Source organism: Grampus griseus, assembly GCF_964374135.1.
Source record: "Grampus griseus genome assembly, chromosome: 3".
Lineage (NCBI taxonomy): Eukaryota > Metazoa > Chordata > Mammalia > Artiodactyla > Delphinidae > Grampus > Grampus griseus.
In genome coordinates this window covers 88,727,021-88,740,394 of record NC_139019.1, presented here as the reverse complement: position 1 = coordinate 88,740,394, position 13,374 = coordinate 88,727,021, and the positions used below count along the sequence as shown (strand labels likewise).

General features: G+C 34.7%; 1 protein-coding gene across 1 annotated transcript in view; it reads left to right on the top strand.

Annotated features, from left to right (window-relative positions):
• Positions 1 to 13,374, top strand: part of PJA2 (praja ring finger ubiquitin ligase 2) — a 78,814-nt gene that overhangs the window by 45,998 nt on the left and 19,442 nt on the right. The window contains exon 6 of the mRNA XM_082650262.1: positions 8,429 to 8,614. Within this exon, the coding sequence (XP_082506388.1) occupies positions 8,429 to 8,614 (186 nt within the window). The remainder of the gene's footprint in view (positions 1 to 8,428; positions 8,615 to 13,374) is intronic.

Genomic DNA, 13,374 nt, shown 5'->3' with positions numbered 1-13,374 from the left:
AAGAAAATGGACTAATTATACTAACATTAGCAATTTAGACTTAACGACAGAGAAAGCATTAATGGGGAGAGTGGAGGTCACTATGTAGTAAGTCCAATTTACTAGTAAAATGTAGCAGTTTTAAACTTGAATGGACAGACTTAAAATATATACATCAAAATTTAACCAAACTAGAGAATATTGACAGATTTTCTGTCATATTAGAAAATTTTTAAATACCTTTCTCAATTAATAATTCATGGATATAAAAAAATAATTGCAGATTTGAACAACTTACTTAAGCTTGCTTTAATGAACACTGCATGCTGTGGAATACACAAACACACAAAAACTGAACATGTGCTAGACTGCAAAGTACAGGTTAACACATTTCGAAGAATCAATGTCCTAGAGACCATTTTCTCTGACCACAGTGCAATTAATTTAGAAATAAATAATACAAATATAAATTCTTAATATATAAATATACTTTATATAAAACCCTCCATGCATTTTAAATTATCCATCCTTTTAAAAAAGCAGTAGGACAGGGCTTCCCTGGTGGCACAGTGGTTGAGAGTCCGCCTGCCGATGCAGGGGACACGGGTTCGTGCCCCGGTCCGGGAAGATCCCACATGCCGCGGAGCAGCTGGGCCCGTGAGCCATGGCCGCCGAGCCTGCGCGTCCGGAGCCTGTGCTCTGCAACGGGAGAGGCCACAACAGTGAGAGGCCCGCGTACCACAAAAAAAAAAAAAAGCAGTAGGACAAAGAAGAAATCATACTAGAAGTTTAAAATGCTCACCAACTCAATGATAATGGAAATACCACCAATCAAAATCTGTGGAATTGCAATGAAATTGATATTTAAAGGGAAATTTATCTTTATAAATGCTTATGTTAGAAAAGAACAAAAGCTGAAAGTGGAGTAGCTATGCATTTAACTTAAAAAACAGAAAAGGAATATTAGAATCAACAAAGAAACTAAGGAGATAAGAATTAGAATTAGGGAAGATAAGAACAAAATTCAATAAATCAGAAAACAGTTGCGATAGAATCAAAGAAATCAGAAGCTGATACTTTGAAAAGATTAAGAAAAAGAGACATTCTACTTGATAATGAACAGGAAAATAAAGATGACACAAATAAATAATACTGAAATACAAAAGTGGACACAGCTGCAAACACAATAAAGTTTGTATAGACTTTTAAAAAAGAGTACTATGAACTTTATACCAGTAAATTTGAAAACTTAGAAGAAGTTGACAAATTCCTAGAAAAATAGAATTCACCAAAAGTCACTCAAGAAGAAATAGGAAACCTAAATAATATAACTATTACAGATACATAATCAGTGGTTTAAAATCTTCCCATGGAGAAAACAACTGATCCAGGTGATTTTAGAGCTGAATTCTCTTAAACTAAACTTTCAAGGATCATATCACACTACCCTTCGAGAGAATGGAAAAAGAACTATTTCTCCAAGTCATTCAAATAAGGCCAATATAACCCTAATACCAAAAGAGTTTGTGAAGGAAATTATAAACCTATTTCGTTCATTAAAATACACATCAAAATCTTAAACAGAATTATTGGAAATCTGAATTTGTAAGTGTATTTTTTTAACAGATAAAACTCAGTTACCAATCTGAGTTTATTCCAGATATGCAGAAGTAGTTTCACATTGAATACCTGTAAATGTCATCACCAAATCGTTAGCAAAATACAGGAGAAAATTCATATGATAAATTCTGTAGATGCAAGGGAAAAAAAAAATCACTTAGTAATGTTCAGTGCCTCCTTATGATAAAAATTCAGAAACTAAGATCAGAACAGAATTTCCTTGCCCTCATAAAAACTGTCTAAAAAAAAATAGAAATCATTTCAATAAGGAAGCATTAAAAAAAAATTCCCCCTTAAGATCAGGAGCAAGACAAGTTGCACCATTTCTGTAGCCATTGGGGGGGGAAGTATTAGCATGGCAGGATGGGAGAATAATAAAAGGCAGAAAAATAAAAGAAGATGTAAAGGAAGAGACACCGAAAAGGAAAGAACCAAACTAGGAAAATATATTTATAGTATAAAGTCTTAATGTGCAGAATGTGTAAAGAACTCCTAGGGCTTCCCTGGTGGCGCAGTTGTTGAGAGTCCGCCTGCCGATGCAGGGGACGCGGGTTCGTGCCCCCGTCCGGGAAGATCCCACATGCCGTGGAGCAGCTGGGCCCGTGAGCCATGGCCTCTGAGCCTGCGCGTCCAGAGCCTGTGCTCCACAACAGGAGAGGCCATAACAGTGAGAGGCCCGCGTACCGCAAAAAAAAAAAAAGAACTCCTAGACATCAGTAAGAAAAACTGACAGTCTGATTGCAAAATCACCAAAACATTGAGCAAGTAATTCAATGAAGAAGAAATATTAATGGTGAATAAAAATATCAGAAGATGCTTACTTAGATCATTAGTAATCAGGGGAGTGTACATTAAGATTACAAGGAGGTATCATCTTTTACCCACCCATCGGATTAGCAAATATTAAGAAATATGACAATGTCAGGTGTTTTGGAGGATATAAATCAGTTCTTACACACTGCTGGTTGAGGTGGATATTACCCAAGTATTAATTAATAAGAGAAAAATTAGTGGCATATTCGTACATGGAATATTACATAGCAATGGTAATGAATGAGCCACAGCTACATGCAAAAGCATGGATGAACCTTAAAGATAGAATATTGAGTGAGAACAACTATTCCTGGGAAAATGTGTATGATACCTATTTCATAAAGCTTAAAAACAAGCAGTAGTAAATATCTTGTTTAAGTATGCAAAAATAGTGAAAACATCTTTCAAAAAGCAATGGAGGTGGGGCTTCCCTGGTGGCACAGTAGTTAAGAATCCGCCTGCCAATGCAGGGGACACGGGTTCAATCCCTGGTCCAAGAGGATCCCACGAGCCGTGGAGCAGCTGGGCCCATGCGCTGCAACTGCTGAGCCTGCGCTCTAGAGCCAGCGAGCCACAACTACTGAGCCTGCGTGCCACAACTGTTGAGGCCCGCACGCCTGAAGCCCCTGCTCCGCAACAAGAGAAGCCACCACAATGAGAAGCCCGTGCACCGCAATGAAGAGTGGCCCCTGCTTGCTGCAACTAGAGAAAGCCCGCGTGCACAGCAATGAAGACCCAACGCAGCCAAAAATTTAAAAAATAATAATAATAAATATTTTTTAAAATTTAAAAAAAAAGCAATAGAGGGACTTCCCTGGTGGTCCAGTGGTTAAGAATCCTCCTTGCAATGCAGGGGACGCCGGTTCAATCCCTGGTTGGGGAACTAGGATCCCGCATGCCATGTGGCATGCACACCACAACTAGAGAGCCCATGTGCCACAACAAAATATCTGGTGTGCTGCAACCAAGACCCAACGCAGCCAAAAAAAATGAATAAATAAATAAATATTTAAAAAAAGAAAAATGCAGTGGAATGACAACAGCATCAACAAGATAGTACTTTGCTCTGTGGTCAGGCCAAGGGGATAGGAAAAGTGTAGAAAACAAGGTATATGCTAGTCAGTGGTAATATTCTAGTTCCTGGCTTAAGTGGTGGGTTTATGAATGTTCAGTATAATATGCTTTATAACTACAATAGATTGTATATATTTTGCATTTGAAAAAAAAGAAATTAAAAAATAAAGGGAATTGAAGGTGAGAAAATGGAGATACCCAATTCTTTACTAAAGGGAAGGGATTACAGGTGGATTTTGGGCCTAGAAAAGTGTTGTTCTCACCCCTAAAAACCTAAAAGCATGATTGTTTGCTTGTAGAATGTTCAAGAAGAAAGTAATTAACTGATAATTATAGCAAAGATAAAGTGAAGTTCTTGAGAAGATAAGATGAAAAGGGATCCAGAGCTCAGGGAGAGGGTCTATAGGAGCAGAGACTCCTCCGTTGTAACTAGTGGAAAGGTAACAGGTAGGTACAAGTGTAGGTGAGTCTGTAGATTTGCTGCTGGGAAGAAAAGATGAGTCTCAAGTGACTTCAGTATTCTCATTGTTACTAGATGTTGAGAGATGGGGAGGATAGGAAGGTGACATTTAAGAAGAAAAAGGTGGGAAATGGGCTTTCAGAGAACCAGGCAACAGACTTACTAGGTAGACACTTAGTAATTGCTGGACAGTATTAAGTGTCCATTTGAGATTTATGTTTTTGAATTTAAAGTTAAATTAGAGACATCACACTTTTGTATTTTTCTTTAGGCTTTTCCAGCTGTTCTGGTGACTTTACAAACTTTTAATGTAAATACTCTTAACATTTTTTAGTAAAAATTTAATAATAAAATTTTTCTATTAATCAATGCTAAATATATTAGACTAAAGAAACAATTCTTCAAATTAAGTGTTGGGAATCCATCTTAGCAACTGGATGCCGTGGAATCCATGCAAAGGATTTGCAACAGGGTACCCTTGATTTTGTAAGCTGTAATTCCCTTTAGGCTTTTTTGACTCTTAAGTCAAATTTCATTTACTTTCTTCTGTACTTTACCTCCACGATAGGGATTAGAAATCTTAAACATTTGCTATACAATTAGTATTATTAAAAATGAGCTTATATCTAAAGCTTAGCAAGTACTTAAATGTATGTGTGTCTTGTTATAAAATGAAAACCGGTTAGTTAAATACCATTTAACTAGGAATGTTTATTATGCTGTCCAGAATTTTATAAAATAAATTTCTTATAATATAGCTATATTACTTTAAAATGTTGGTATTAACCTGAAGATTTAATATTCTGTGCTGTTTTTAATGGATACTCAAATTGGTGATTTTATTAGCTAAAGGAAGCCACTCAGATTTGTAAAATCAGAGTAGTTAGTGTTTTCAGGGATTTAATTTGATTTGTCTGCCTTTCAGAAATTCTACGATGCATGATTATATAATAACATATTTTAAAACTTTTTAATGAAAATTTCTTTAAGATACCCAATAGTATTAGTTTATTGGTATATCTTAATACTTTTAATATTGCTATTCCAGTAATGTTATTAAATTTAGTTTCTGTTATTGAAAAATAGAGATCTTTAATCATGAAGCATAAATCATAAAGGGAGCAACAGTCTATTTATCTGAAGCTTTGAAGTAACAGTATGGCCTGTAATTAAGAGAATATCATGTGGGTGGTCTTCTAGGATTTTCACTGGAGGTAGGTTGTGCAGATACCTGATGGGGCATTTTTGGCTTCCTGTTACAGCAGCAGCATTCATTTCCTCCAAACTGTGCTGAAATTGCTCAAAAGGAAAGAACAGATTGGCAATTTCCCTTCCCAGGTGAAATACTTGTGACGTTGGTAGTAGTGGCAGTAGGGCTTCTGCATCTTCCATCTACTGGGTTACTTTTTTAGACTTGACCATTTGGAGGTATGATTAAATAATATGTCTTTTTAAGTCTCATAAATTACTGTGTAACATTGTAATGACATTTTGTTGATTTTTGAATTACCAAAATGAAGAAAGGGCCTTGGAGGTCTAAATTTTTGTGAATGTGTTACTTATTGTGTGTGTGTGGTATGGGCATATGTGTATATATATAGGGAGGAAGAAAACAGAGATTGCTGAAATGTTTTCAAGATTTTTTAAGCATCTAAACTTACATTATATACTTACATTCCCATGGGGATATTTGTTTCTCTTGTTAGCTACACAAAATGAAAGATACTTTTGACCCTATTATTCAGAATCTCTTTTTTTTTTTTTTTAAGATCAAAATTCCTTTTGTTACAGTTTCAAGCCAACTCTGGCCCAGCACATGGCTACTCTTCTAGCCTGATAAGTTTTGTGTTAAATGGTGAATGAACTTTATGTAACATGTTGAAAGCATATGCTACACAGCACTTATTTTCTGTTTCTGTAACTGTGTTATATAATGAGTCGTGAAAGACAATCAAATGTTTAAGCAAAATATGTAGCCAAGAATTGTTTATATAGTAAAAGAGTATTAATGACATTTTTGTTTATTGATTCAGAATTCTTATTTTAGTTTCCTTCTTTGAATTAAAAAAAACTCATAAATTAATGTTTATTTCTTATGCTGAATCATTTTCACCAATGTATTTGAGTTTTATGTTATGTATCTGAAGTACAGAGTAACAGAGTCATTTTTTTTTCTTTTTTTTGCGGTACGCGGGCCTCTCACTGTTGTGGCCTCTCCCGTTGCGGAGCACAGGCTCCGGACGCGCAGGCTCAGCGACCATGGCTCATGGCCCCAGCCGCTCCGCGGCATGTGGGATCTTCCCAGACCGGGGCACGAACCCGTGTCCCCTGCATCGGCAGGTGGAATCTCAACCACTGCGCCACCAGGGAAGCCCACAGAGTCATTTTGATGGCTGTATAATAGGAAACAGAAATGTATTTAGAAATGACAGACATTTCCAAGGACTATTCTGGGCTTAATCTCTAAATTATTCGACTTTTAAAAGATTATTTTTCAAGGATTTATTATTACATTTGCAACACAGAGAGAGAGAGAGTACCTATGATGTGTCAAGCACTTGTTACAGGAAGTGAGGCTACAATGATGAGAGACAACATTACATGCCCTTGAGAAGTTCCCAGTCTAGGAGAAGACAAATGAGTCACCAGAAGAGTTACAGTACAATGTGGCAAGTACTCTCATAAAGGTGTGAAGAGAGATGTGCTGCTTAGGAATTTTTAGTTTGATTTTGTATTTTAAAACCATTTGAGGCTTAATTTTTCATTGGACCTAATTATTATGCATGAAAATAAAGCATCTACTATCTTTATGTATTAGACATTAAAAATTTAACAAAATAAGCACATTTTGTTATGCTAATTTCTCTAATTTTACGAGACTAAATCTTATAAATGTGTTATTCTGAAGTGTAGTTTAGGATCTGAAATTAAAGAAACATTTATGAATTTAGCTATACAAAGAGATACTGTTTCTTTGTATTTAAAATGTGTTGATTCTTGTATGTGGGCATTATCTGCATCTCTTTCATAAATATTTTTATCCCTCAAGTTAAATTTGCACATTAGAATGAATAGAATTCTAATTAGAGTTGTTCTTCAAGTTGAAATACATAAATTGTTGTATAACATTATTTCTCATCTTAAAACCCAAACTAAAATTAAACTTTGCCAAGACTATATTTAACCTCCTTTTGATATAGTAAAAGGTATTTTTTTGTTAAATAAAATGAAAAAGAAAATCCTACCAGTATAATTTATTTATAAATGGTCATTGCAGCCTTGAAATACCTTTTTTTCTTATATAATTATTAATATTTCTCAATTTGGTCTTTGTGTCCAGATTTTTGGTGTTTTGACTTTTCTGTAAGTGTTTTCTTTAATGTGTATGTTGTGAAATTTAACAATCTGTTTATCTTTGGCTTCAAGGTTTTGTATAATGTTTAAAATGACACTGAGATTTTTGTAAAAATGTCTCTCCTGATTCTTCTTGTACTTTTTTTGTTTAGTGGTGTTGAGGATGGACATGCATTTTTTAAAAGTAGATATGGAATTTATTTAAGGCTAATAATGACATAGAGATTTAACTCCCTCCCTCCAGGTGGATACCCAGTTGTCTCAATAGCATTTATCGAGTGATCCTTTTCCTTATAGTTTTGAAATACTTCTTTCATCTTTCTTATTTTCTTTATTGATTTCTCTGTCCCTGTTTCTGTGAGCTTATTTTCTAGTGGGAGAATGACTAACAGTAAACAAATAAGAAAATGATAAGTAAAAGTAAGTTCTATAATGAAAACAAGAAGAATGACATATAGTCAGTGACTGGTGATCTACTTAAAATGAGTGGTCAAGACAGGCTTCCCTGAAAGAAGTGACATTTACTCTGAAAACCAAGGAAGGAGGCTGTGCAAAACTCTGGTGAAAGTACATTTCAGGTAGAGGAAATGGCCCCAAGGTGAATGACCTCCATGTGCTCCAAGAGAAGAAAGAATAGTAGGAGTATAGTAAATGAGGGTTGGGGGAAGAGCGGTGAGGAACATAGGAAGAGTTGGAAAAGAGGGCTGAGGGGAAAGCATGTATAATGTAGAGATTTGTAGGTCGGGCTGAGCACTTGGGTTTTATTTTAACTGTGAAGGGAAACTACTCAAGATCAGGGCTTAAAGATTCAGATTGTCTAGGATGAGTTTTTCTTATTTTTCTCCTGCAAAAGAGGAAATATAGGAACATAGTATGTATATCAAATAAATAGGTTATTATGTAATTAGGAGCTATTTCTATATACATATGACTCTATAACAAATTTGCTTCCCTTTTAAATAATTTTACATTTTAAAGAAAACAGATTTTTAGAATCATCTAAGTACCAAGAATTTAGAACTCAAAGAATAAAGTATCTACTTGCACTAAATAGAACTCTTTAAAGAAAAAATTTATGATGTGTTTTAAAAATAATATTTTTTTCTTCCATTAAAATGTTTGTATTAGGGAACAGACATCCTTGGAAGAAGGAGAAATTCCTTGGTTACAGTACAATGAAGTCAATGAAAGCAGCAGTGATGAAGGAAATGAGCCTGCCAACGAATTTGCACAGCCAGAAGCTTTCATGTTGGATGGTAACAATAACCTTGAGGATGACTCCAGTGTGAGTGAAGACTTGGATGTGGACTGGAGGTATGTAGCACAGTGTGTTTACCATCCTTAATTGATCATTGAGTAGAATTTGTTTTTGATTCTGAATTATGAAAACTGAATCTTTGATAATCAGCTAAGAAATAGCTCAATTTTCTCATCTGTCAGTCTTCCTCTCCCTCAAAGCTCATTTCAGGTGTCACTTCATATGTGAACTTCTTTCTTACTCCAGTCATGACCTCTTCCTTCTTTGACCGTTAGCTCTGTGGAAGCTTACTTTATATCCTAGTTATTTATACAATTAATGGTTTGAGGATTCCGACTTTTAAATTTGGCTTTTTTAAAAAAAATTTTTTATACAACAAATGCATGTCATGTATCCCAATCTCCTTAATATAACACTTAGTATAATCCTTTAAAAATAAAAAGTCCATGATGAATACTACCTGAAGAATTTCAAAACCTGTGATTGAATCATAAGACTATAGTTTTCCTTCTTCATATGCAAAATATGGAAAATATAATTGTACCTTCTCAGAAATGTTGAATGTATTAAATTTACTTTATGCTGACAAAGAACAGTGAGCTTCAAATAAAAGTAACATATAAATTAAATGGATTATAGAATTGTTATGGCTCATGATATAATGATCAGAATTTAACTGTTTTGGTTTATAAACTTAGACTTATTTTTCAAGTGTGCAGTAACCCTCTGGAAGCAGCTAGTTATTGAGATATAGAGGGAATGTTCCAACTAATCCCTTTTTGTTACTTTTTCTGGAAAAATCATGACTTGGTACTACCCTCGTTTTCATCTCTGCACAGATATATTTTTAAGAATTTGTCTTGTTTTTTCCAGTTAAAATTCCATTACAGAAAATTTAGAAAAATAAAGGTAAGAAAAACTCATTCATACCCCTGGTAACCCTGCAAGTTTCTAGAACTTATGTTTTTAAGGCCTGCTTTGTGTCTTCAGTTTCTCTTTCTGAGTGTTTAGTTACTTCTTTGTACTTCTCCAAATTGTTCCAGACATGAAACTCAACATCTCCATGAATTCCTCCTTACTGTTTCCTTTTCTCACTCCCTAGGGGAAGAAAAAAATTATATGTTCAGAGCAGACTCTTATTGACCATGTTGTGGAAGTAGAAGTGGGGTTTCCTTACAGCCACACAATTTGTAATTCCATCCTAAATATTCTCCTCCAAAACCTATTTTCTGTCTTCCCAAACATTGTGGAAAATCAGTGGCTTCACCTAGTCCTAGTCTTGGTGATCTTGACACCCCCTTCATCTCTTCCCTCTTTTATGTCTGCCCATTCCCCTGTTACTGAACTCCTTGTTAATTCTGATGTCTTCTCTGATGACATTATACAAAGTCATTACAGTGCTCAGCAGGTGACAGAATTGCCTATTTAGTGTCATCTATGTGTGTTGGGAAGCAGTTATGGTTTTATATGAGGAATTACGTTCTTTTACACATTTTTGAAATTTTATGAATATAATTTTTACAGCTCCATTATATAGGTGCTCCATCCTATAGATGCACTAAAATTTAATTATTTCCCCATTGAAATAGTGCAGTAAACTTCCCCCCCATAAAACTTGATTTGTACTTCAGTTTATTTCTTTAGGACAGATTAGCAAGAGGTGACATTACTGAGATGTGTGATATTTTTTAAGATCTTGATGTATTGGATATATTTCTAAGTAACTTTCAAAACAGGTTTCACATAAAAAATTTTTTTCTCCACTTGTTTTTGCAGTCCATTGGTCCCACCAGCTTTTTTTTTTTTCTTAATTTACTTATTTTATTTTATTTATTCTTGGCTGCGTTGCTTTTCTCTAGTTGCGGTGAGCGGAGGCTACTCTTTGTCGTGGTGCGCAGGCTTCTCATTGCAGTGGCTTCTCTAGTTGTGGAGCTCGGGCTCTAGGCACGCAGAGAGTGCAGGCTCAGTAGTTGTGGCACACAGGCTTAGTTGCTCCGCGGCATGTGGGATCTTCCCGGACCAGGGCTCGAACCTGTGTCCCCTGCATTGGCAGGCGGATTCTTAACCACTGTGCCAGCAGGGAAGCCCTCACATAAAAATTTGAAGGTATAATCAAGGTCTTTATTGAACAAAATTTAGCTTAAATTTGAAAACTTCTAATTCATTGATGATCTTTCTAAATGTGGCTGTTGTATTAAGATTTTAGAGACATTGCTGGTTGTTCCAAAATTTGGGGAGCTTCAAAGTACTTTTTTTTTTTAATATGGAAAACAATTTAGCATTGATTTTAAGACAAAATTTTTGAAGGTTACTGTTCTGAATTTTGTCTAGATATGGCAATACCTCCTTATTTGCTTTTGTGGTACTCTGTTCAATTTATATGGTAGTAGCTAAGTGTTGATAAGGTGAAAATGTGGTTTGATTTTCATATTAAAATAGCATATCATTTTGACAACTAAAAGGAAAAGCCATGACAAACAGCAGCAATTCTTATCTAAAGCCAAAATTTGAGGCACTTTCTTTTCAGTTTTGCCACTGCTTAGGAAAAAATTAAATCCCTTTGTTTTTTTTATTTTAGCTTAAAGGAAAATGGAAAAAGTCCTCTATCAAAAGTTTGTTGGTTTATTTGTTTTGAGTAAGTCACAGAAATATTGTAGAATAACCAGAGAATATTTCATAGATTGGTGTGGTAGGAGTTGATGTGCAGAAAACATAGATTTTGGATTTAGACATATCCCAAATGTACCATTTATTTATTCTTTGATAACAACTTAAGCTTTCTCTTGGCTAGAAATTGGGGTTATAATTATTATTTTTTAATAATTATTAACCTAATAAGAAATCAGGGTTGTAATAATTAACCTAATAAGATTGTGAGAAATTAATTCTTTGTGGATATTACCATGCTTTAATAATAGAATTTTTAAACTCTTTTGAAATTATTTCAGACTTACAGAAAAATGGCAAAAGTAGTACAGAAAATTCCCATATATCTCTAAGATTCCCTAAATGTTAACATTTACCACATTCGTGTTACCATTCTTTCTTTCCTTTCTTTATATTCATATTTTTTTCTGACGCATTTATGTGTAAGTTACAAACATGATGCGTCTCTACTCATAAATAGCCTAGAATGAATTTCATAAAAACAAGGATATTTTCTTATATAGCATAATAAAATTGTCAAAATGAGGAAATTAACACTGATACAGTACCGTTATCTAATCTATACACCTATTCAAATGTCTATAATTGTCCCACTAAGGCCATTTTTGGTCCAATCCAAGACCACCATGTTAGTTAACATGTTTCTTTAGTTTCTTTTAACCTGGAATATTTCCTCAGTCTTCTTTGTCTTTTATAACTTTGACATTTTTAAAAGTACAGGCCATTTATTTTGTAGAATGTCCCTCAGGTTGGTTTTGTCCAATGTCATAATTAGATTCAAGTTACACATTTTTAGCAGGAATACCTTAGAAACAATGTTCTGTTCTTCTCAGTTCATATCAGAAGGCACATGGTGTCGAATTGTCCCATTACTGATGATGTTAATTCTGATCACTTGGTAAAGGTTTTATCTTTCAGATATCATCACTGTACAGTTGCCATTTTTAGCTTTATGTAAGCGTCTAGTGGGAAGATAACCTGTTTCCTTTCAAACTATCAAGCTACCAACTACTAGTTTTAGTGTCCTTTGTGATTGTTGTCTGAGACAGTTATGACCATAGTGTTTACCAAATGAATGATACTAGAATTTTTAATATTAGCTGATTATTCTTAAGTTACCAAATTACAACCAAGTACCATGCTCTGAGTGTCTAGATTTGTTTGGCCTAGAGAAGAAAAGAATTCTTGGGGGATAGTTGACTCCAATCATTTGAAGGAGTTTTTTGCGAAGGGAAAGTGGGCATAGTTTGTGTTGCTTCAGCAGGCAGAACTAGAGCACTTACTTCACATAAGTTTCAAACTTCTATTAGGGCTCTCCCATACTGCATGCACCTGCTTAGAAAGCGGTATGTTTTCAGCACGGAGGAAATGGTTCTACTGTTTCTTGAATGCCTACTCTGGTGCCATCTCTGTGCAAGGCACCTGTGTGCATCTACTCATTTAATTTGTTTTACAGGTAAAGAAACAGTAACAGTTAAATAATATTTTCATACTGTTTAAGTATGACTCAGTTAAATGTGACATTAAATTCCTATCTGACTCCAAGACTCTTCCTCTTTGCACTACATTTCACTGATAGATAAATGAGTTCTAGTATTGCAGAGTAGGTTTATTCAGTAATCTTAGTTTTAATTCTAATTCTAAAATCTGTGATTGTAGGAAAATGTCTGTTCCTTTGTACCATGTGATGTCTGCTGATTTCTAGATACTACGAAGCTTTAATATATTCTTCATAGGAGTACTTCTGTATCTCTGGGCAATAGATTTGTAATTTTAATGGTGGCAGAAGGATTGACATCATAACTGTTTTGAGCTAGCATGTGTAACTGGATTTTTCTGACTATGATATTCAGTTTCTGATAGAAATGCGGAAGTCAACAGAAGTTTTCCTTTAGGTAGACAAAATAAGCTCAGTTTTGGAGATCTTGGATTTGAGGTGGTAGGAGTTCATTGAGGTAAAGTGCCCCACAGAAAACTAAAAATGTAGGTCAAGAACTCAAGAGGGATTTTGGAATTAGAGGTTTAGGGATCATCTGTAGAAAGGATAATTGAAGGGGTGGACTTGAATGTAATTGCCAAGGGAACAAGGTTTAGAGAGAAGAGGACTGAGGATATACTTAACGTTTTCTGAATCTTGAAATACTTAGTA